Raw genomic sequence first — 23,881 nt, forward strand, 5'->3', positions numbered from 1 at the left:
TGAGTGAGTAAACTATTTTCTCACTATTGAACAGTAGCAAAAGGAATGAAATTAGATGCAAACGTAGATGCTATTCAAGACTGGCAAGAATATGGCAGTGAGAACAGATAAGCGTTGAGACAGAGGACTAAAGATGATTTGATGAGGTCTGTCGGTCTTGCATAACACACCAGTCATAGGGTGCACTCCAAGGGCGAGGACTGAGTAGAAGCTGGCACGAAAATTAGTCTGATACCCTAGTCATTTCTTCCATTCAGTCATCTCCCAAATCTAGTTAACAGCTGTGGGCAAAACAGTAGGGAGCCAAACTAACAATGCTAACCAAAAACAGGTCCAAAATTCAAGATGTGCATGTTACCTGAAAAACCAACAAATAAAAACATGGTATTTTAATGACATTTTACGTTTTAAAGGGATAGTTCACCCCAAAATGAATAATCTGTCATCATTTACTCACCCTCAAGTTGTCCCAAACCTGTATGAATGTCTTTGCTAAACGCACGGTTTCTGGTCACCATTGACTTACATAGTATTTTTTCTCCGTACTATGGAAGTCAATGGGGAAGTTAACTGTTTCGTCATCCATATTCTTCAAAATATCTTCTTTTATGTTAAGCAGAAGAACAAAATTCATAAAGGTTTGAAACAACTTTAAATGATGACAGAATTTTAGGGTGAACTATCCCTTTAAGAATCATAATGCAAGTATTATGTCATAAATATAAGCTTAATGTTGGAGTGTAGATATGGAAAGTGCCTTGCCATTTTGATTTTTAAAGGTTCTTTTCTTATTGTATTTTTGATCAAATAAATGCAGTCTTGATGAGCAGCTTTCAAAAACATTAAAAAAAATATTGCCAATCAACATAATTTTATATATCTCTCTCAATAGATATGACTTTTTATTGCAGTAGAAACCCCAATAACTGTAAAACAACAAAGCTAATACGACCTTTATTTGGCAAGCTAAAATGATTTAATCAATGACTGACATCTTTTCAAACACACCTCAACCATGTACACACCCGAACGAGAGGTTAAAGGTTACAGAAAACACTCTAGTATTTTACATTTACTTGCTTGCATTCCTTAAAAGCAAAGTGGTTGGCTCAACACTGTGTAAAAAAAAATCTATTAAGATTTCTCCTTTTGTGTCAAAGTCGTAAGCGTTGGTAATGATATGAGGATTATTTTCATTTTTGTGTGAACTATTCCTTAAGGCTCTCTGCTCATGTTCACAGCACCAGTGCCAGAGAGAGTGTGAGCGTCTGCAGCGCGAGGGCTGGGTTGGGTAAACTATGTGATGGGAAATGTGTGAAGGGTCAGTTGCTATGGTAAGAGAGGGAACCTGCGCTGATGCAATGAGTCAACACATGAAGGAACTGAGAAAACAACCACAGGAGAGGTTTGTTTTGACCTGTTCGCTCCCAGATTCATCCCGCTCAGACCGTACTCAACCGGAAACCATTAGCAGCTGTCCCTGACATGACGCTAAGAGGATTTCAGATGTTTCGTTTGTTCATGTTGTGTTATGTAAAAGATTTGTGACATTTACTTTACTACCACAATTCACCTAGCAGCTGAAGATTAATGTATAAAATAAACACAAAGTTGTTGAGGGCGTAAATTGAGACCTTGTGGTTTGTACAATAAAACAACTCATATGTAGATCATTTCCATTTTGAGAGATTATAAAAAAGTTCATTCACACCACCAAAATAACATGTTTTTCAGCAGCAGGGAGAACAGAAGGAAAGAAACTGAAGTGAGAGAAACTGTGACTGGTCCTACCTAATATAAAAAGGAGATATTGGTCTTTCATCTTCTTGGAAGCTGGAATGGAGAAGAAACAGGTCAGAATCACTGAACAGCACAATCTACACATATCTGGTATTTGCCAGAGTAAACAAAACCGTTTTTTTGGAGCACATGGTCTGAGTGTCTAAGAGTGCCTATTGTCTGGTGAACAAAGGACACGTAGTGCCGCAGTTCAGAGCTTTTGTTTGACTTGTCTCCAGTAATTACTACAGCTGGAAAGAACCGTATCCACTCCACATGCTGGAGTCCGGCCAACAAAACATGATGAGCTCAGGAGTGGATGTTCCACAGATTCAGATTTGTTGGGAAACAATATTGTTATGGAGATCAAAACAATCCACATCTCCAAGAAACCAGTGGTACTGCATTAGAATCAATAAACAATGGCTAATATAATCATGATGTAGTAGCTGAATGGCCCATAAAAAAAATAAAAATAAAACAACACTGAGGAACATCTGTGGAAATGGATTAAAAACAGTAAAACGCGTTAAATGTCACTATATCAGTCACTCCTACGGGTTGAATTTCATATATACATTTTTCAATTGTAGTCTTTTAAAAAAGGTATCTGAAATAATAAACTAAGTGCAATGTAGTGTTAAAATGTAAAAAATGTAGCTTTTCGATGCATATCGATACTGAAATATCTGAAACGCTCATTTTCCACAGAATAGATACACACACATAAAGATGCCTCTCAGCACTAAACGGAGTTATTTTTCGCTGCTTATTGCGCTTAAACAGTCAAATACACACAAAATAATGTCAAAATGCCGGCCTTTTCTTTAAAAAACGTCTCACCTTATTCAGTTTTGTTTCTCGAGTAAATTATCTTAAGTGTCTTGGATGTTTAAATATTTCATTGTAAATTAAAGGGGACTTATTATGCAAATGAACTTTGAGCCTTTTTATATATAAACTTTATATATGAACTTTTTATATATAAAATACCACTTTATTTACAAATTTACAATTTGTGTTGACGCGAGAGTAGACGTTGTTGCATGAATGCATGTCGCAGATTAATATTTTGAAAAATAAAGTGGTAAATTGTGTGGTTTTTTTGCGCAAACAAAGCGTCACTTTATAAAATTGAGGTTAAACTACTGGATCAACATGAGGGTGAGTAGTTGATGACAGAATTGTCATTTTTGGGTAAACTAACCATTTAAAGATACACACACAAAAAAGCGTGTTTTTGCTTCCACTCAAAAAGGGGGCATTTTGGGCATGGTATAATCAATGATCTGGGTGGTATTTTTGAGCTGAAACGTCAGACACACATTCTGGGGACACCTGAGACTTATATTACATCTTGTAAAAAAAAGGCACAAAATAGGTCCCCTATTAGACACGTCTTTTCAGAATAGCTGAAATCAAAATCAAATAATCCATAATATTCCTAAACAAACATGAAAGGGGCATGGGATTTGAATAACTTGACAATGATGTACATATTCAAATTATGTCGAAATTTGTGTAACTTTTTGTGGGCCCAAATTCTTGTTATAATCCATATAATTACTACGTTTGGATTGTGTTAAAAAACAGTACTAGAAAAGTTGGGATCATTGAAAGGTCCATTCATTGAACGAGTTGGCATGCAGTGTTCATGAGTACGTGCGACATTACCATGAATGCTGTTCTAAGTGTGTGTGTGTGTGTGTGTGTGTGTGTGTGTGTGTGTGTGTGTGTGTGTGTCTGTGTGTGTGTGTGTGTGTCAAAAGGGAAGTAAATAATCAGAGAGTTGGCCAAACTAAATCACAATACAAAGGATTTAGGTCCCGTTTACACAGGAATTTTTCTTTTTTTTTTAATAAAACCAAGCCAATTTGGCTCCAAACAGCTCATGAATCACATGATTACCAAAAAAAGTTCTGCAAAAAAGTGTGCATTTGTGTTTATCGTGGTGCTTCCCTTTTGTTGTAAAATGTGAAATGACCCTTGCCATCTCACCGTAAAGCCTACTAAGAATTAGGGTACCGCACGTACCTGAAAAGACATTTCGCAAGAATTTGAATAAAAGGGAAATATTTTTCCACTTCACTGGAACTCTTAAGGGGTGTTACAAAGTCTGACAAGGGTATTAAAATAATGACCGTCGTCATGAATTACAAAACGGAAATCCTGCTAAGCCACCACCTCCCTGAGTGAACAACAAGGCCCTTTTACTGAGCTTTTGTTCTGTGAGAAATGATGGAAAATTACTTGACTACATCAAGGACAATGTTAATGATCATTACTGACCACAGTAAAATCAATGCATTAATCTACAGATTCCTTATTGCACAAGAACCACAATAACTTTTTACTAAATGCAGTCTTGAGGTGTATATGCTGATAATTCTACAGGAGTCACTAAAGTATGCTGTTGTCTAATATTTGGCACAAAGGCGAGATTGCGGGATTGCTATTCCCTTCAAAGACCCACAGGAAGATGCAAGGTCCGCATATACGTACTGAAAGTGACAGCAAGCTGACAAGACAGCTGGATCAACTGAAAAACTGTCCTATTTTCTGAATTCCAGGGTTAATTATAGGAAGGCTGACTTATTGGATAAAATATTACAATAAAAAATTTCTATAAACGATTCAAATCTCATCATCGTTTCATGCTACAATTTACATCCGGTAGCTGCTGCCAAAATTGGACAATTTGCATTCACATAAAGTCAAGTTAAAGTCAGCATGAAACAGAAGTTAATATAGTATTTTATTCCCTATTGTGAAGTTTATCCAAGTGAAATGGCTTTATGAATAAGAAAAATGTGGGACGGGACTTGATTTTGTCCATGGGGAATTGATTGGATGGTTGTGGTTTGCTATTGGTGGATCTCATCTGAGTGACAGGAGGCCTCGCCCTCACGCCACTGAACACGTCATCAGAGAAGAGATGTCACTGCAAGAGGGGAAGTTGTTTTGATTAAAGATTACGAGGGGATGTGGATTAAAAAAAAATGATGATGTGAACGGATAAATCATTTAAAATAAATTGTCAATTTTGATTTCATGTGACTTTAATGTTGTTCCTAAATGGTAGAATAGAGCCTTGGGCTTGATAACATCAGCTGCAAAGTAAAGTTGTTTCAGAGGTGGAGCAAGTTATTATATTTTGTTGAAATATTATGAAGACCGTAACACCAATTGTATACTAGTTAGCCTGTCTGAGAAGACATTCACCCCAGGCAGTGTTACATAAGCGTGTCAGGTACAGAAACTCTCAAATCAATTGTACTTATTGATATACCCATGTACCTATTGTGGTGTTTGTAAAAAAAAATCTTTTTTTGGAAAGGACAATGGTGAAAGGGAAAAGGGGTGAGGTAATAAAATAAAAGATTTCACTGGGATTATTGTCTGGTTTGAATCTTTCTTTGGCATTTCTAAAGCCCTGTAGAAAAGATGAAGAATGAAACACAAAGCAGGTAATTAACCTGCATACACTGGTATAGTTTACCTTAATGACAAGATCATTACGTTTTTTTTTTCCATTAGTATGTACTGTTTTGCTGCACACATTAAATATATCAAAAGTGAAATTGTTAAAAAAATGTATTTTTTTCAGTCAAAAATCTTTGGGAAAAAATGTATCAAGGTTTCCACCAAAAAAATAAGCAGCACAACTGTTTTCAACATTGATAATAATCAGAAATGTAGCAAATCAGCCTATTAGAATGATATCTGGAGGATCATGTGACACTGAAGACTAAAAATGTCAGCTTTGAATCACAGGAATAAACGACAATTTATAATACGTATATACAAATAGAAACAGTTAATTCAAATGGTTAATATTTCACAAAATCACTCTTTTTACTGTATTTTTTGATCAAATAAACGCAGCCTTTGTGAGCATAAGAGGCTTCTTTCAAAAACAGGAAAACAAATTGTACTGACACCAAAGTTTTGAAAGTAAACTGACCTGTTGAAGGTCTCAGTGGACGTGACGGATCTTACGGTCTGAGAGGTCAGGTTCATGCCGTCAACGCTGAAGCTTATGCTCCGGTCTGGACTGTGCAGAGGAAACTGATCTCTAGTCCCCAAGCTTTTGTCTGGACGATGGGACAAAAGCCTGGACTCGGGATCACCAGAGGGGGCCGGTTGAGGAAAAGATCTAGGCATTTCCTCCGTCTTTATCTTCTTCACCTGAAGGATACAAATCAAAAGAAAGATGAAGATAGAGGAACAGAGGGTGACGCTGTGGTTTTGTTTGATTACTGAAGGAAACACCCTTTGACTGACATAAAGATAGTAATATAAAGCACAATGACAAGTAAAAGGCATTTATAAATAAGCTTAGCTCACACATCTTACCTTACTAAACGATAAAGGCTGTACATGCCGAAAACCGGTTGAATAAGTGTAAGAGGTAAAAAAACGGACCCGCACGAGAGCCATGTCAAATTCAGATCGATTCATTGTCACTTGATGCTGAACAGCTAATTGACCTTCAAAAGAATAATACCCATGTATTACTGGTAAACAGACCTTAAACTACGCTAAACCACTTGTATTAGCAGGACCGCAGAAAACAATGGCACCATCATTCTGGGACCGCAGCTGCAAAACTGTGTTTGGCCAGAAGAGATGGCCAGATTTTTGAATAACAAACCAATCTCTCACAGCGAAGCAGAAGATGACCAAATGAGCAAATGAGATCGTGCAACAAATTCACGTAACACAAAGACTACAATGGGATTAGATTGATCTTCAACACACTTAGTCCCGAAGGCACAGTAGGAAATGGCTTTGACTATGGTAAAGAGGACACTATCGATCGAGCCCACGCGGGACCCATTTAAGGCACAGTAACTGAGTGAGATCTGGACATCGATATGCTAATGTGTTGATGATGCAAACAGCCCCGGAAAATCATTGCTTTATTGAATTTTGCATTAAACGACTGACTGTTTATAGAAGGGTCAGGCACTAAGGTCACACAAAGGCATTGAGTTGTGGTGTGGTCTTTTAAGATAGTAGACGTAAATGAAAAGGTCACCCAATTACACCACCGTTCACAACTTCAACAGGTCAGCGTGCTTCGCATGGACATTAACTGCTGTGTGTGTGTGTGTGTGTGTGTGTGTGTGATTTTTTTATGTTTTTGAAAGAAGTCTCTTCTGCTCACCAAGTCTGCATTTATTTGATCAAAAATACAATAAAAAGCAATATTGTGAAATAATATTACAATTAAAATAATGTTCTTCTATTTTATTATATTTTCATCATGATCCGACCGTCAGAAACCTTATTTGCTGCTGAAGAAACATTTCTTATTATCAACATTTAGGTTTCTTTGAGGAGTAAAAAGTTCAACTGAACAGCATTTATTTTAAATATAAACTTGATGTAATATTATAAACGTCTTTACTGTCACTTTAGATCAATTTAATGTGTCCTTGCTGAATAAAAGGTTATATATATTTTTTTTTTTTCATATATGTTTTGTTGAAAAGGGTGATAATTTCTTTAAAAACTGACTTTTTGTGTTACACAGAAGACAGAAAGTCTTACAGTTTTTGAACGGAATAATGATTTTCATTATTTTCAGGGAACGATTTCTTTATGGTACACAAAATAAATGTTTCTCTGCTCCTTGCAGAGTCTTGCAGTGATTCTTACCTTCTTTTTTCTTGGCGTAGGTATAGGGTTGTCGGGACTTGACTCACTTTCTCTTGCCGGGCCTGTGTTGTCAGCTGAAGTGCATGGGGTGACCTAACGAAAAGACCTAGTGATCAGTCACCAATCTTTAATTTATAGTTCTCATAAAAAATAAATTCTATTAAACGGTAAACTAAACTGTAAAACTTGATTTTGAAAAAAAAATTCTCTGTCCTCCTGTCTCACTGGTAGAAAGTCTTCCAATAACAAACTAACTAGTTACATTTCAACTTATAGACTTGTGACTTACGACATTTGATGATAATCAATCACCTTGACTGAACAGTAAACAAAACAAACAAATTATGCAAACGTAAGATGGTAGCTACAACAGTGGGCTGTCAAATTAAAACTCTAATTTCCATTATTCATCGAATTTAAAATAAAAATCCATATTTGAATGCGAAAACGGTGCATTTGAATTTTAGGTGTGCGTCAGGCAGCCTTATCAGTGGCGCATGAGAAGCGATGATGAAATAAGAGTCGTTGTTGTGTCTGAATGGTTTTGTTAGCGTATCATTTGAACCCACTTGATGCGACGCTGCTGCGTTGTTCATTCAAAACACTGCAGAAATAGAGAAGCTCAATGCGGAGAAGATCTCGGGTTACGTCAAAAGCACAACCAAGCCGTTCACACAGAAAGCATTTTCTGCGCTGCTTTTCTGTTGTTTTCTATGTAAACATGCGCTAGACGGACATCTTTGACCGTTGAATTCACATCTCGCACAAGAGAGCCGCATGTTTAGAAAGCCATGTAATGTTAAAAGAAGTTAAACTTAAAAAAACATGTGTCGAGACGTGTGGTTTTTTTTTCATTCAACCGCATCTCATGTTTTTAAACGCAAAAAGTACTCTGTGATCGGCACTTTGTATTAAACTATGCTTAAATACATGATGCTTTTGTTCATCATTGTTTATGCAATTTATTAAATAATATTAGATTTATAAACGTTAGTTTAAAAGATATGCACTTTTTTTCCAGACAGTCATGTTATTTCATTGCTTTGAAACTTAATGCAGTGCATTCATATGTTTTGCCTAACCCTCAGAAGACAAGCCAAAAGCTTTTTTTCCCCTAACTGAAATTATGCCTTTTAAATTCAAATATTAGTAATATTTAGGTAAAAAATTTCAAATTTAGTTTTTCAGCCATTTTGACAGCCCTACATTATCTGTGCACTCAAATATGCTGTAAATTAGATTCTAGATACCCAAGGCCATCCCAATACAAAGTCCAAGTAGAGGACAAATAAAGTCTCTGTGACCTTTGACCCTTGTTTAGTGAAATTTAATGATAAACAAACCATTTCCTTCATGTTTCTGTGACTATGTGTCAGCTTCTGATCAGAACAAAAAAATCTAATCATAAAAAGTAATGACAAGTGCAATGAATATCTCCAAAACAAGGAAATGTTCACGTTTTTAGAGATAAGTTCTACTCAGACCAAGTCATAATGCTATAAAATAAGTCAATAAATAAAAGAAATATGCATCTCCTTCATCCACTTAGCACTTGGTAAACAAACTCGTAAAACTATCACTTGAAAATAATCAGTCAAGAAATATCCGGCGTATAAAGTTCTGTTTGTTTATGCTGGTTTTCCCAAAACAAAATGAGGTAATCCGAGCAAGCCAGTCCGTCTAGTGCTACGTGTTAAACTGGATGACTTCATTGACCCCTTATGTAAATGGAAACGTCTCCGCTGTAGGAAGTGGTCTTATTTTTCATGAAAGTCACATCATGTATTTTTTTCCATCAGCAATTCTGAGTCTGTTTACAACATCATTTTGCCGATTACACGGTTCTCCCACGGGCCTTATCTGGTCAAACTCGGTTTGATCAGCACCACATGTCTATGTAAACAGAGGACTTTCAATAGCTTTGGATTTCAAAGATAACACAAAAACACAGCATAAGCCGGAACGTGTTAAGACCTTCCTCGGCTGAGATATTTCAGGAAGGTGGAAGATGGCGAAATATTTCAGATTTACGAACGCAAAGACTCTTCCTGCCAGGAAGCCACAATGAGTATCTGAAGATCTTCTGGCTTACAGAAGAAAGTTTGATAATGAATACATGAAGGGCAAAGAAAATTCACTTAAGTAAATCCAACAAGCACTTAATTCTTCTGTGGAAGTAATTGTATATTATTTTATTGATGTGTAACTTGTGTATGGAGGTTGTAATTTACTACAGTTCTAGAAGTAGAAAGTTTTATATATCACATGAAGTAGCTTAACAATCAGATTTTGTGTAAAATTTTTAAATTAATAGCTAGCAAACTCAAATGAATCATACATTATATATAAATAAACAAGTGTATATTTGAAGTCTCTAAAACAGATATTGATACCTTAATAAAAAAAATTGCGCTGTACAATCGCGATTAATCGCATCCAAAATAAAAGTTTGTGTTTACATAATATGTGTGTGTACTGTGTAGAATTATTTTGTATATACTGTATAAATACACACATGCATGTATATATTTAAGAAATATTTTCATGTATACACCGTATATATATATATTTATACATAATTTATATTATATATAAATATAAATATTTTGTATATAAATAACACATTTTTCTTAAATATATGCATGCATGTGTGTGTATTTATATATACAAAATAATTCTACACAGTACACACACACACACACACACATATTATGTAAACACAAACTTTTATTTTGGATGCGATTAATCGTTGCCCAGCACAAAAAAAAAAAAAAAAAAAAAAAAAAAAAAAAAATATAATAATAATAATAATAATAATAATAATAATAATAATAATAATAATAATAATAATAATAATAATAATATATATATATATATATATATATATATATATATATATATATATATATATATATATATATATATATATATATATATAATGTATAGCTAATGACTCTTACCTTCTTTTTTCTTGGTGTCGGAATAGGGTTGTCTGAACTTGATTCCTTTTCTCTTGAAGAATCTGTTATTTCAACTGGAGTGCATTGAGTGACCTGACAAAAAGACAGCGATTTGTCAAATGATCTCAACATAGAGCAGGGGTGTCCAATCCTGCTCATGGAGGGCCACTGTCCCGCTCCTACCCCAGTTAAACACACCTGAACCAGCTAATCAAGGTGTTACCAGAAGCTTCCAGCCAGGTGTGTTGAGGTTGGAGCTAAACTCTGTCCGACAGTGGCCCTCCAGGAGATATATAATCTATTACATCTAAAGGGCTTTTCACACTTGAAAAAGTTAACCCTGGGTCATTTTGCTTCACGTTTCACACTGCTCATAATTTACCCGGGGTTGGCAATTAATCCTGGGTATTCATAAGCTGACGTTTCACACTGTACATTACTAAACCCTGGGTTAGCGTTCTTATTTGTGGTCTCAGGATCATTGATTGGATGGACGCAGCATGCAACATTTTTATGTAAAAGCTCTAGCATTGAGCATCCTCGTATTGCCGACTGTACTATCGAGTTAATCCTGAATGGACATTTCGGACTATAAAGGTAAGAATGAAACGATCTCTTTCGGTCAGCATTTGACATTTTTCACAGTGTGAAAAGTTAATAAAAACACAGGCATTTCAAAATCATTAAAACTGTATAAATACGAGGCAGTTTAAGAACTACATTGTCGCTCAAAAGTTTGGGGTCAGTAAGAATTATTTTTTTTTGTTGGAAGAAATTAATACTTTTATTCTGCAAGGATGCATTCAATTGATCAAAAGTGAAATTTGAATTATATTTCAAATAAATGTTTTTTTTTTTTTTTTACTTTCTATTCAAATAATCCTGAAAAAAATGTATCCTGGTTTCCAAAAAAAAATTAAGCAGCACAACTGTTTTCAAAATTGATAAGAAATGTTTAATGAGCAGCAAATCAGAATATTAGAATGATTTCTGAAGGATCATGTGAAAGACTGTGAAAATTCAGTTTTGATCGCAGGGATAAATTACATTTTAAAATATGATATAATTTATTTATTTTTTTGTAATAATAATAATAATTCACAAATTACACTTTTTACTGTATTTTTGATCAAATAAATGCAGCCTTGGTGAGCAAAAGAGATTTTTAAATGAAAGTGTACTAAAAGCCAGAGGGCAAGTCGTTTTGTTTTTACAAGTACCACCTCAATATAAGCTTTTTCAATATACAGAAACAATATTATTGTTTTCAAAACATCATGCCAGTCATTTAAGAGGGTCACGGTTCACACCGCGTCATAGAGAGAACGCACACAAACATGAGATCCAGCCCGTCTCCAGCAGACACACAAACACTACACAGTGCGTTTCTGAGCACGTACGCACGGCCGCAGTCATACGCAACTGACATAATTCAATTGAGAGGGAAATTAAATTCACAGAAAACAGAGCTCTCATTCTGTGTTCATATGAACTCAATTACAAGATGCCTGTTTTTGCAGTTTTATCAAGAGAGCAAATACACCACTGACTGAATGACTTTATATATTTATTGATTTAGGGTTTAAGATGTGAACTTGGCACAAGCTACTGTAGATCTATTCCTCATCTTTCATTCAATGTTGTTCCTCAGGGCATAAGCAAACATCCTGTAGTCCACAAAAACACCTTGTGTGTTATACTCAGGGGTGTAACTTTAACACCAATCGGAAAGACAAATACATGTAACGTCGGGGCCTTTAACGGGAATAAAGGTCACGAGAATTCGATCCAAAGTCAACATGATATGAATATCAAGAGTTTTAGTATCCCGGACGAGCCCCCGATTTTATGTCCCATCCCCTTCTATGGTAATCATCTTGATGTGCTGTTAAAGAAAAAGTAACCCAAATGACTGCATTACTGTGCTTAAAAAAATAGCCTTTGACTGACTTAAGATCTGCATCATTTGGATTACACTGAAAGCGGAGTCTTGTGATTGTACCTTTCACCTCAGGGTGAGTAGTGTTATTGGATTGCTGGTGTTTCTGAGTTGCTACGTCACTGGATTTTAACAGGGTTTGACACTATAAGTGCATATGACTATGGAAACATACCCACACTGACTCAGGTTGCATATACAGGCATACACTCTCTGCGAATACACACACACACTATCAGCCGTACCTTCATCTTCTTGACACGTGGAGTGTGTGCCTTCGGAGCAGGACTGTAAGGTGGCATGTCTGTGTTTTCGGTGTTTGTGTTGGCCTCCTGGGAACAAAACAATACACAGGGATTCACATGAGTCCACATGTACCCACTGACCACAGCGGTGCACATGACAGCCCTGCACTACTGAAGAAATTGCTTTCATGTGATAGTTGAAAATGAAGTGCAAATGCAGAAAAGCAAACATTGTTGATGGTGGCCTACGAGAGATAAGAGAGTGCGATGATGTCTTGAAGTTTTGGCGAGTCAGTTCAGCCGGCAACAAAGCAAGGTCAGGGAGACACACGTGCTGTGCATGTGACAACCAGGAGAAAGCAGGAGAGAGCGGCATGTTTAGGGGTGTGCGAGTGCGGCATTTGACATACTGAGCCATGTCTTAACAAAATTCAGATGTTAGTTTATCAACTGCCTAAATGAAGAGGGGAGAATGGGATGGGGAAATGTTGCAAGCCAAATTCAAACTTGTATCGCTTACTTGAGTATTATGACTTAATGTTTAGAAACAGTGTTGTTATTCTTAACTTAAACTAAAAATACAAAAAAAAAATGTTTAATTAAATCAATTTAATGTTAACAGAAATAAAATAGAATATAAAATAATTCAACTTATTATCAGTCATTACGAAGGCAAAATTTCTAACTTTCTAATGTAAGTACTACAATTACTAAAACTGAAATAAATTTATACTAAAACACAACAAAACGCAACATTTCTAACTTTTGTTTGAAGTTGAAGTACTACAAGTTCTAAAACTTAAACTGATATTAATTATACAGACAAAAAAAACAATAAAAATGACTAAAAAACAACAAATTTACTAAAACAACTAAAATTGAAATTCAAAAGGAAAATATAAAAAAATGAATTCAAAATATTAATAAATATTAAGACAGTATAGTTACAACAATAACACTGATTTCGACCCCAATTTTAGTTTGTTTGAATTTACTAATAATATTAAAGAGTATTCTGTTCCCTTGCACTGCACATTTATAATTATTACTCTTAAAAAAAATTCTAACACATTAGATGATTGCCAACCAAAGGCAAGTGAGGTGTCGGTTTACTGGGAGTTAATGCGTTATGTCAACACTCACTTTGACCATGAGGATGTTTGAAGGTTCCTCTTCAATCGGTCTTCTCTCCACCACAGACTCAAAGATGGCGCTGTACTTCTGGATCAGCTTGGCCATAATGCTATTACAGATATTCTGTTCCCGTATACCATCAAAACCAGGTGATACACTGCAGAATAAAAAGCACATACACAAACATGCTATGAAAACTACAGTGCATGTGCGAATAAATGCTGCCAAATTAAATGAACCAGGAACAACATTAGTAGATTTTTATAAGATTAAGAGTAGATTAAAATAAATAAATAAATAAATAAATAAATAAATAATAGTATTCCCCTCAGTGTGTGGAGTCACATTGAGATACTATCCCATGACAGGGAATCATAAATCAAGTAAATGCTGCTTCTGGCTGGGGTCGCCGAGTGCTCGACTGACAGCTGTATTTGTTAATAATTCCTGACAAAAAGAACATGTTGTACACGGGTACATGCAGGAGAGGTATGTGGCTATAACAGGCAACAGTTTTGTCACTTCCAACTCACTGAGCCATGGATACACACATCACATATCCACAAACGCTGAGGTGTCAGACACACATGCTGTGGTGACAGGGATTCCCTGAAACTGAGTGGCTGATATATTATTAGGGGTTGCGCTCATATTGCATTGGTTAGTCACTATACTGTAACAGGTACCATATAAAACCATATTTAATCAATTATTTCATTTAATTTCTTTAAAATCACATTACTTTATGTCCATCTTACTTAAGAAAAACTACATTGAAAATATTGAAGTGTTTGCTTGAAACTGAATATATAGTTTGAATATCTGTATGCTTTGCGTTGTAGAGGCAGATGGGAACTCAAATAATCTTGGGCTGTTATTTGTCAAGAGCAATTCACTTGTGAATAATCAGCCTAAATGTTTCTGTGGCTGAAAATAACAACCAAAGAATTTATGACCATAGAAAGTATGTAAGTGCTATTTGTGTTAGCGCTGACATTGAATAAAGAATTCCACCTGGACTTTGGCCCCCTCTGTTGGAATCGAAAGCCAGGATATAGCTAGACATAAGATATGCATAAAACGTGCTTTATTACGGATACAATGATAATTACATCAAGATTTTAGGTTAAAATTTATAGGAATGTTCCCATCACATTAGAGAAAAAATAATCTTGGTTTGGTAAATCACAATTATGGTATGTATGTATGGCATTATGGCATGAAGCGTTTAAATTATGTGAAGTATAATGTAAAGCAAGTCATAATTATGACATAAGTGAATTTTTTGTCATAATTTCAACTTATTATCATAAGAAAAAGATCATGCTTTGGTAAATCATAATTATGTTGCAAAAATGGGCTGCTATATTTCTTTATACATTTTTTTCTTTATACACACACACACACACACACACACACACTCATGCATATATATATATATATATATATATATATATATATATATATATATATATATATATATATATATATATATATATATATATATATATAATAAAAATATTAGTGCTGTCAATTGGTAAAAAAAAAACGTGTTTTGGAGAAAAACATTTATTTCATTTATTTTTTTAATGAAAGATCAAAAGGATAAACAATGCAGATTTATTTTTTACAGCCATTTTTGATCATATTTACCAGGGGTGCCATTAATTCTGACCACAACTGTATAAAAGTTTTTCATATATTTTTAGATTGCAATACTTTGGCATTAACCCTCTGGGGTCTGAGCTGTTTTCTGGGCCCTGGAGGTGTTCTGACATGCTCTGACATTTGTGCTTATTTCTGTTACTTGTGACATTTTCATGGCTAAAGTCTAATTACACTGTATTCAGCACAAACTCTGCTACAATAATATATCAGCAGCATGTGTGTAAAAGTTTGTTGTTTATAAAGATAATGACATTTATGCGTGGTTTGTGAGAATACAAAAAAAAATTCTCACTGAAATAAGGTCATGAAACCCATACAGATTATTTCTTCACAAGACTTTTGAAAATTGTATGACGTAGCCTAGAATATTTGCTCTAAAACTATGTGAAAGTCACCCTAACTGCTCATTCAGATAAGACAATATATTGATTTAAAATTTTTACGTGTTTTGTGTGAAAAAGCTTTATGGGAGCTCATTAATATGTAAGCTTTTCACACCTGAGAAAGACAAAGACCCTCCCCTAACGGCCCTATTAGGAGCTATCAGGCCCTATCATTCTGAGAAACCTTGCACAAAGAATGAGGAGATTTAAAAAAGAATGGCTTTTAGATTTTTTGGATTTATTTACAACACAACATAATCCAAAGATACACAACAAATGACAAAAAGCACTAATTGAAAACAATGATCCAAAGACAGAGACCTTTGTGCCATTCCTAAAAACATTGTACATACCTTTCATTTCCAAGGTGTTTGATTTTCACTTTACCATGTTCATGTACAGAGACTCATGTGAATGTTGAAGTCAGCAGGACTCAGTGGCATCTGGGCCCTGAAAGAAAAAAAAAAGTGAACATACTGATATCAAGAGAAAGGCCTGCACGATTTTGGGAATAAATTTTAGATTTTTCTGGTTAAAATTGCTTTTTAAAATTCACAGAATACACACACACACACATAAATGTTTCCAACAATATATAATATATAGAACACCAGGTTTGTTGTGCCGTGTAAGCATAGGCTATGCGCAGTGCTGCATAAAATAACAATAACCTATAGCAGCCTATAAATCTTCCAAAATATTTCAGTAACAACTAAGCTAGAGAAAAATATATTGATTATCATGTTACTTCAAATGTTTCCATTCGTTATGATGATATGAAATGAGATAATAGTAAAAACATGAAGCCGTTAGGTGCTTTTCAAACGCGATCACGATCCAAAATATGATACATTCAAACGCGATCGCGCTCAAATATAAAACATATCTATATACATATCTACATTGGAGCAGATATCCACAAACACAGTAACAGTAAACACGGGTCTAAATATTATAATATTCACCATATATCTAGCAACAGTTCAACTGCAATGTGAAATTTATGCAACAATAACAAACTAATATGTAAGAATTTCTTACCTTACATCTTTCTTGTCTTCAAATCGCGTTCTTCTTCTGAGGTAGCCTAAATCTAATGTAAGCTCACGGCGCGTCTTTCAAACTCGACGAAAAGCAGAGACTTGTGAAGTGTTTTGGTGTTTTGTTTTTGAGGTAATGAGCACATTCGCGTTCCATGTGGAGATTTGCATGTGAATATCTTTTGCGCGAGTGGGCGTGTTCAAATTAAAAATAATTAGGAAGCGTTTGAGAAGCTGAACATCTTGTTGGTTTTATACAAATTACTTAAACAGAGAATATTTGTTTTCAGTTTGAATCCGATCATTTAAAAGTACACACTTAAATGTTTATAAACGTATATGGCTCATAAATGTGTAACAAGTATTCGCTGAGTTTTGTTTCAGTTTATAGACGTGCTCAAGAAAAAAAAGTTCACCGCGACGGAGCACACCCTGTTTATTTTCTTTATTTTACAAAAGCACAGTGTTTTGATTTGATTGTAAGTGTACACATACAAAAGTAAAAATATCACAGATTTTTTTTTATATTTCTTTTTTCTGTATGACCATAAATGATGGAGTAATTTAAGTTTATAGTGCTACAATGTGAAGAAAATCCAGCAAAACGCGCCGGCGCGTTTGCCGACCTCAGAGGGTTAAATCTCCAAAATAATGTAGAAACAACATAAAGACTGTAGGCCTATATTTAAAATATTTGTTTAATGGCATCTTTTTTGTAAGCACTATGAATGAACGCCGGTATCAATGATCCTGATGTCTCTATTACATGGATTTCTTTCTCTCAATTTTAGCCATTAATTATAGCCATTCAACATCACGGTATAATTGAAAGCTATAATTTTTAACATAATAATAGGCCGAAACAAAATAACGACTTTTAATTTAAGTGAACTTGTCAGGGCTCAACACTAAGAGTTGTTTTTCTACTGGCCCAGTCAGACCGGTTTAGATTTTTACCTGCTCAGCTAAAATGCACAAAAAAAGTTGTTTTCGTAGTTTTTGACCCATGTAACCATGTAAAGAAAACTTTTCAGGTAGGACTAATGGGTAAATATAGAGATATTGAATAATTTCTTGAATCATTTCTGTGTCTGTGCAGTCTTCACTGCATAAATTATAAATTGAATATAGATGAATCCTTATTCAGTCAAGAGCAGTGAGTGATGTCTTTTTCTTTTGTTCTTTGATTATCCTTAATGACAGCGGGTTTATTAGGGCGCTGTCACTTTAAGTGCTAACTCTTTACATTCATTTATGACTTACAAGGTCTTATTCATGCTTACGAGGATACTCGCCAATAACGGGCTTTTCAACATAATTTTGTGTTTTTGTCCATTCACGCACGAAAGATAACTCAATGCGGCACTGACGCGCTGCTAGAAGCGGCTTTCTTTTCGTGTTTTGGGTGTTTGTTCACAACAGAGCCGCTTGACAGACAGCATGCCAGTTCTTTTCTGTGTCTAATCGTGCTTGAATAGTTTAATAGCACTTGAATGAATGTTAGTGTCATCATATAATGAAACATTAGCCAAAGGATGCCAGGAAAAAACGGATGCTATGCTAATTGCATGGAATATTTATATTGCATGCGTTAATTTCATTTTGACAGCCCTAATATATATATGTGAGCAAAATCATTCATCACAGCAGAGCATTTAAACTATGCACTGGTATGTGGGGTTGGTCAAGGTTTGTGTGAAGTGTAAGTGCTGATCACTCCACAATACAGCCAATGAGAAGCAAGACTGAGAACATGACACCCATATTACATAACATGCAGCTATTGACATTGGGCAGGCGAGACATAATTCACATAGCTTGCGGATACATGCACAAAGAGCTAAAATTATTCTGATTAATTCAGGGAAAAGCATTTACAGCTTTCAAAATGAACCTGTGCTACAAAACTAAATTGCAGTAAAAGTGAACTTAAATGTAAAGTTAAAAAATTGACTTGATCAGATGATATAATTGATGAAAGTGAAAAATATTTCACTGGTTTGCTTGTGTTGCACTGTGTGACTGTGACTTACTGGAAGACGTTGGGCCCAAACACTGTGGCCAGGTTGGTCGCGGTCATGCGGTTATGAGCGTGTTCCTGATCCACATGGGACAGGAAGTGACACAGGTAATGCAGAAGACTGAAGTGGATCTCTGGCAGCTGATGTAGGAGCTCACACAGGTCCTTACAGAAGTAATCCTCATCCGATTCTGACAGAACAACACAAATATAATGAAAATATTAATATAATTCAGAACTGATGTGTCCAGTAAAGTTCAAATCTGAATCTTTTGAGCATATATTGTAAATAATAATATTGCAAATGTAATACATGTTTTATTTTAGCTGATTTTCAAATAGAAACAGAACTCCGGAACAGTGGTTGGGAAAAAGCTGGAAAACAGGAAGTATTATTTGTGGTGCTTTTAAGGTGAATAGTAAATGTGGAAGTGAAAAAGCTGACTCAAAACTGCTCTGTAAGAAGTAGGGGAAGGGTGACAGGAAGAGAAAGGACCACGTCATGCTAAAGAAAACAGCTGGACAAAATTTCTGAAGTGTGACTGCTTCATAACCACTAAACAGAACCTCACTATGAGCTTAGGGGCACTATTTGAAGGAACAGCCATTTGTAGTGGTGTCCAAAACCATAGTGGGCGTTATCTTGTGCACTCATTCAATCCCACAATGCACCGCAATAACGAGAGTGATGATGGCGCCCGCAGATGAATCATTCATCCATCCATCTTCAAAAACCACTGGTCCAATGTGGGTACAGCGTAATATCATACAGGTATAAATAATTCCTTTTTTCTTGGTTATTAAAGTGTTTAATTAAAGTCTATACATGCTAGTTTCAATGACAGAGTTCAGGATGAATCTTTTAATTTTTCATTTACTGGAGCTGCCAGTTTGTTAAGTTTTTAATTATTAAACGTTAAGCAGAAACTATACAAAAGCAGCAGCCCTTCCGGCACTCAGTGTCCGAATTCACTCACTCGCTTTCATTCACTCCTTCAAGTGAAATGTATTAGAGGAGTAATGTAGGGAATAGTGAATGAGGGTATGGGGGTGATTTAGAAGAAGGGGCAAAAGGTAAGCTGCAATTCTTTTAGCAATAATTTTAGCAATAATTTAATATCTAATTTGCACAAATATCTCAAGATATTAAAAGCTGTTAAAATGTTAGATTTTGGGAGGTAAAATATAAACAAATTGAAAAAAAAATTGAATAAATGAATATTTGTAACAAATAATTTTTTTTTTTTTAATGTTCTCGGTCTGAAATCAAATCCAAGATTTCATGTGTGTAACTCTACTGTCTCTGCGTGAATACATAACATTTCCAAAACAAATATGTCTTTATTAATCCTCGTTTTCTGGCACCCAAAATGCACCATCTGCACAGGATATATAGTGTCTCACACACGTGTCACAAAAAGAGGAAGATTGGGACACCAACAGAGAGGGAGAGAGAAAAAACTGCAGCAAACAAGTCTGTCAAAAATACAGTTCACATAATTCCTTCAGGAATCTTTTTTTTTGCCATCTTTAATATAAAACTGAGGCGTTTACAGTTTCAGTGCACTGCTGATCTCTGACACAAAACCACATTAATTAAGCAAAGTCTCCTCTCTGTATGTCGTAGAGGTCGGTGAAGGATGAGACAGTTGCAAATTCAAAAAATTTTTTATGATTTTAATGGATCCACTGGATGTGAGCCAGTAAAACAATGCTGATTACTAAAGCTCTGTCTAATCTTTTACACCAGTCAGAAGCCAAAATCCCTCCTAGAGCTCTTCAAACAGTGTGAAAAGACAAAAAGCGAGATTTAGAGCACTTACCATTATACAGTTTAGATTAAACTTCTACTACAGAAGAAAACCTTAGACCGCTCTGCTCAGTCACGGGCCTGAAGATGACTCATGTGCTTAAGATAGAAGCATAACCTTCACCCAAATCATTTCAGTCGATAAACAGCTAACAGTTATGACTGGCGCTAATCCGTTGACCTACTTTGCTATTATGAATTAAATAAATGTTAAATATGTAAATAATACTGTATAACATATAAACATATCAAAAACTTACACATGTGATGAGGATGTACAATGGTGAGGAATGAATTATTTCCTAATGTGTGGGGTTTAATATGAGGCCCCGGCATAAACGGGACATGGTCAAATACTTTGATATGCATTTAAAAAATATGAAATGGGAGGGTAAATTATATTTTAATCCTTTTGCATTTACCCACTAAAGTAATGCGTTAGATTTACCGATTAAAGTAATGTATCCTCCCAACTCATGTTATTTCCACTTAGTGCTGTCAAATCGATTAATCGCGATTAATCACATCTAACATAAAAGTTGAATGTGTGTGTGTGTGTGTATATATATATATATATATATATATATATATATATATATATATATATATATATATATATATATATATATACAGAATAATATACAGTGTATATATTTACAAGCTTTTATGTTAGATGCGATTAATCGATTTGACAGCACTATTTCCAAGGTTTTGAGATGAAACACAAAAGTTCTGCGAGCGAAACCAAAATCATTGAAATATAATTTTCCTCCTATAGCCTATTTGTTTAAATAATAGATTGAATAAGCAACGCCGTTTCAGTTTTTCCTACGTTTAATTCATCGTGTTACCCATTTCTTTGAAATTGTTTGCCAGCCATTTTAGAGTGAAAGTTGTTTCTAGGCCGTGTTTTTTTTTTTTTTTTTTTTTTCTACAACCTATTGCACTATTACATACCACACCACCCATGAATGAAGACTACAGGTGACTCACCCTGGTGCAGTTGAATGAGAGGATTGTGGATGGAGGGATGGATGAGACCTTCAGGTAGATCCCTCAAAAACTGCTTCAGTAAACTGGCGACAGCAAAAGTGTCTGCTTCCCGATGAAGATCCACCTCTTCTCCAGCATCAAACCTCTGCCGCAGGTTATCGACTGTCCGAACGCTGCCGTTCACTCTGAACAGACCCTCCTGATGAAGACCTGACAGATTGTGGCATCATAAGAGAGACGCAAAGTTATGTTAAGGTAAAACTTACATTTTAGGGTTTCAACAGCAAGTAATAAACAAAAGTGTGCCACTCTTAGCTCAAATGCAGAGCTAATATTGATCAATACGGGAAGAGTTGGAGTTCAAGTAAAACACTTGATGAAATGTAGTCACAGTAACACACGATGTTTTCTCAAAGGCCCAGTGCAGTGATTAGTTGATCTGAAAGGGCACAGCACCACCATGTGGAGAACAAGCAACACAGCAGCTTCTAGGCTTCAGGTTTATAACCAGTTTGATTGTTTGTACAGTATGACACAAATATAATAGGAACGAATTTGAATCTTTTAGTAATGAAAATGTATTTTTGGTTAATGGATACATTTTTAATTCAAGCAATGGAGTGTTAATAAGAAGCGAGAAAATATTCAGATTAATTTGTCTGGCACTAGTTTAGGTGCCCTCTCAGTTACCCATTTGATTTTAATTGAATAACATGATACATTTTTTATCATACATATTTGAACAGTGTTATTAAATATAACAGTATTGTTCTCTATTTCAACCTTGCAGTTTTGTCATGTTTTTGATATGTCATAAATCATACTTGCATTTGCATCATATACATTTGTAAAAATGTGCACGTTAACTATTGTTTTCAAATAAATAATACAAAAGGCACTCTGAAATATCACGAAAATATCATTTATAATAATGTTATTCGTTTTCCAAAAGTGATTATGTAATAGGTTCAAAAAATTAGATGTTGTTACTTTGAATTTACATGTCATTGCTTTTTCATTTGGGTTGACCTTGATCCGGTACCCAATTACCTCATTGTCACAGCGGTCTTGTTGGCTAAAGGATTGGAGCTGTTCACTTAAGCAGTAAAAGCTGTGACTTTATGTTCTTAGACAACATGTGAAGTACTGGCAGGAAGAAAAAATAGACTCCTTGCCAGTTCACATTCACTGCAGCCAACATGGGCAAAAGTGCACTAATTATACCCACACACAGTATTCTTGGGGAAACAAAAATAGCACAAAAATAAAGGAACACGCCGACTTTTTGGGACTTTAGCTTTTTCACCGTATTCCCCATAGTTAGATAAGTCCATACATACTGTACCCTGGGAACTATATTTTTAGAAGGCGAAGCACTGCTACTTGGGCGGAGTGATTTGCTCGCAGCGCCTGAGAAGCCCCGTGGTGAGGAGCAGAGAGTTCGCTCAGAGCTGGAGTAAATCACTAGCAGTGATTTGTCTTCTGAGAATATAGTTCCCAGTATGTAACGGTTAGAAGATGGCTGTGTCTCATGTGACCTTGTTATTTGTACACGCTGTGACTATACAAATCACAACATGTAAATATTGGCGTTATTTTGTCACTTATTGGGAGGAGTAGCTATGCTAGCTGGAGCCATTTACCTCCAGTCTTTGTGCTAAGCTAGGCTAGTGGTGGGTGCGTCAGACAGTTACGGCACGCACAGAGATGAGAAGGGTATGGACTTATCTAACTCTGGGGGATACGGTGAATAAGCCAAAGTCCCAAAAAGTCAGCGTGTTCCTTTGTACACTAACTTTTGGCCCTCTAGCGGTTAAAGAAAATAAAACTGCATTTAGCAGTGGCTGTGCTTCGGCTCTGCGTGACTGTGCGGATGAAAATGACCCTTCACAATAGATAACGCTTTACAATGCCGTCTGTTAGAGCTACATATGGCAATTTATCTGTTCAATAAAATACCTGACTCACATGTTAAGTTATAATAACGCCTTCATCTCCGTGTTGCTTTTGCAACATTTCAAATCAGTTCTCGCCATCTCCGAAAAGCCCAGCAAATGTTGAATCTGGTTTTCTGTCGCGTTCGCTTTTTGCCAGCAGACTCTCTTCTGTTACATCTCAACCTTTCCAGGTGGTTGTGACAACTAACTAACCAACCGGAGCAATTTTTCTCTATTTACGGTGAGTAGGCCTATGAAGACCTGACAGATTGTGCGCAATTTCCCGCGAAAACCATCCCGTCGGGTCTA

At 35.5% G+C, this 23,881-nt stretch overlaps 1 protein-coding gene across 8 annotated transcripts in view; it reads right to left on the reverse strand.

The window, feature by feature from the left end:
* Positions 1–23,881, reverse strand: part of fam13a (family with sequence similarity 13 member A) — a gene marked incomplete at its 5' end in the record, with an annotated part of 50,912 nt that overhangs the window by 22,476 nt on the left and 4,555 nt on the right. For all 8 annotated transcript variants that reach the window (XM_081360909.1, XM_081360907.1, XM_081360904.1 and 5 more), the window contains 8 exons: positions 1,792–1,833; positions 5,744–5,967; positions 7,444–7,536; positions 10,404–10,496; positions 12,588–12,674; positions 13,731–13,878; positions 18,846–19,023; positions 21,636–21,845. In XM_081360909.1, coding sequence (XP_081217035.1) covers positions 1,792–1,833; positions 5,744–5,967; positions 7,444–7,536; positions 10,404–10,496; positions 12,588–12,674; positions 13,731–13,878; positions 18,846–19,023; positions 21,636–21,845 — 1,075 coding nt within the window. The remainder of the gene's footprint in view (positions 1–1,791; positions 1,834–5,743; positions 5,968–7,443; positions 7,537–10,403; positions 10,497–12,587; positions 12,675–13,730; positions 13,879–18,845; positions 19,024–21,635; positions 21,846–23,881) is intronic.

This window comes from Scardinius erythrophthalmus, assembly GCF_964197995.2.
Source record: "Scardinius erythrophthalmus genome assembly, chromosome: 3".
NCBI lineage: Eukaryota > Metazoa > Chordata > Actinopteri > Cypriniformes > Leuciscidae > Scardinius > Scardinius erythrophthalmus.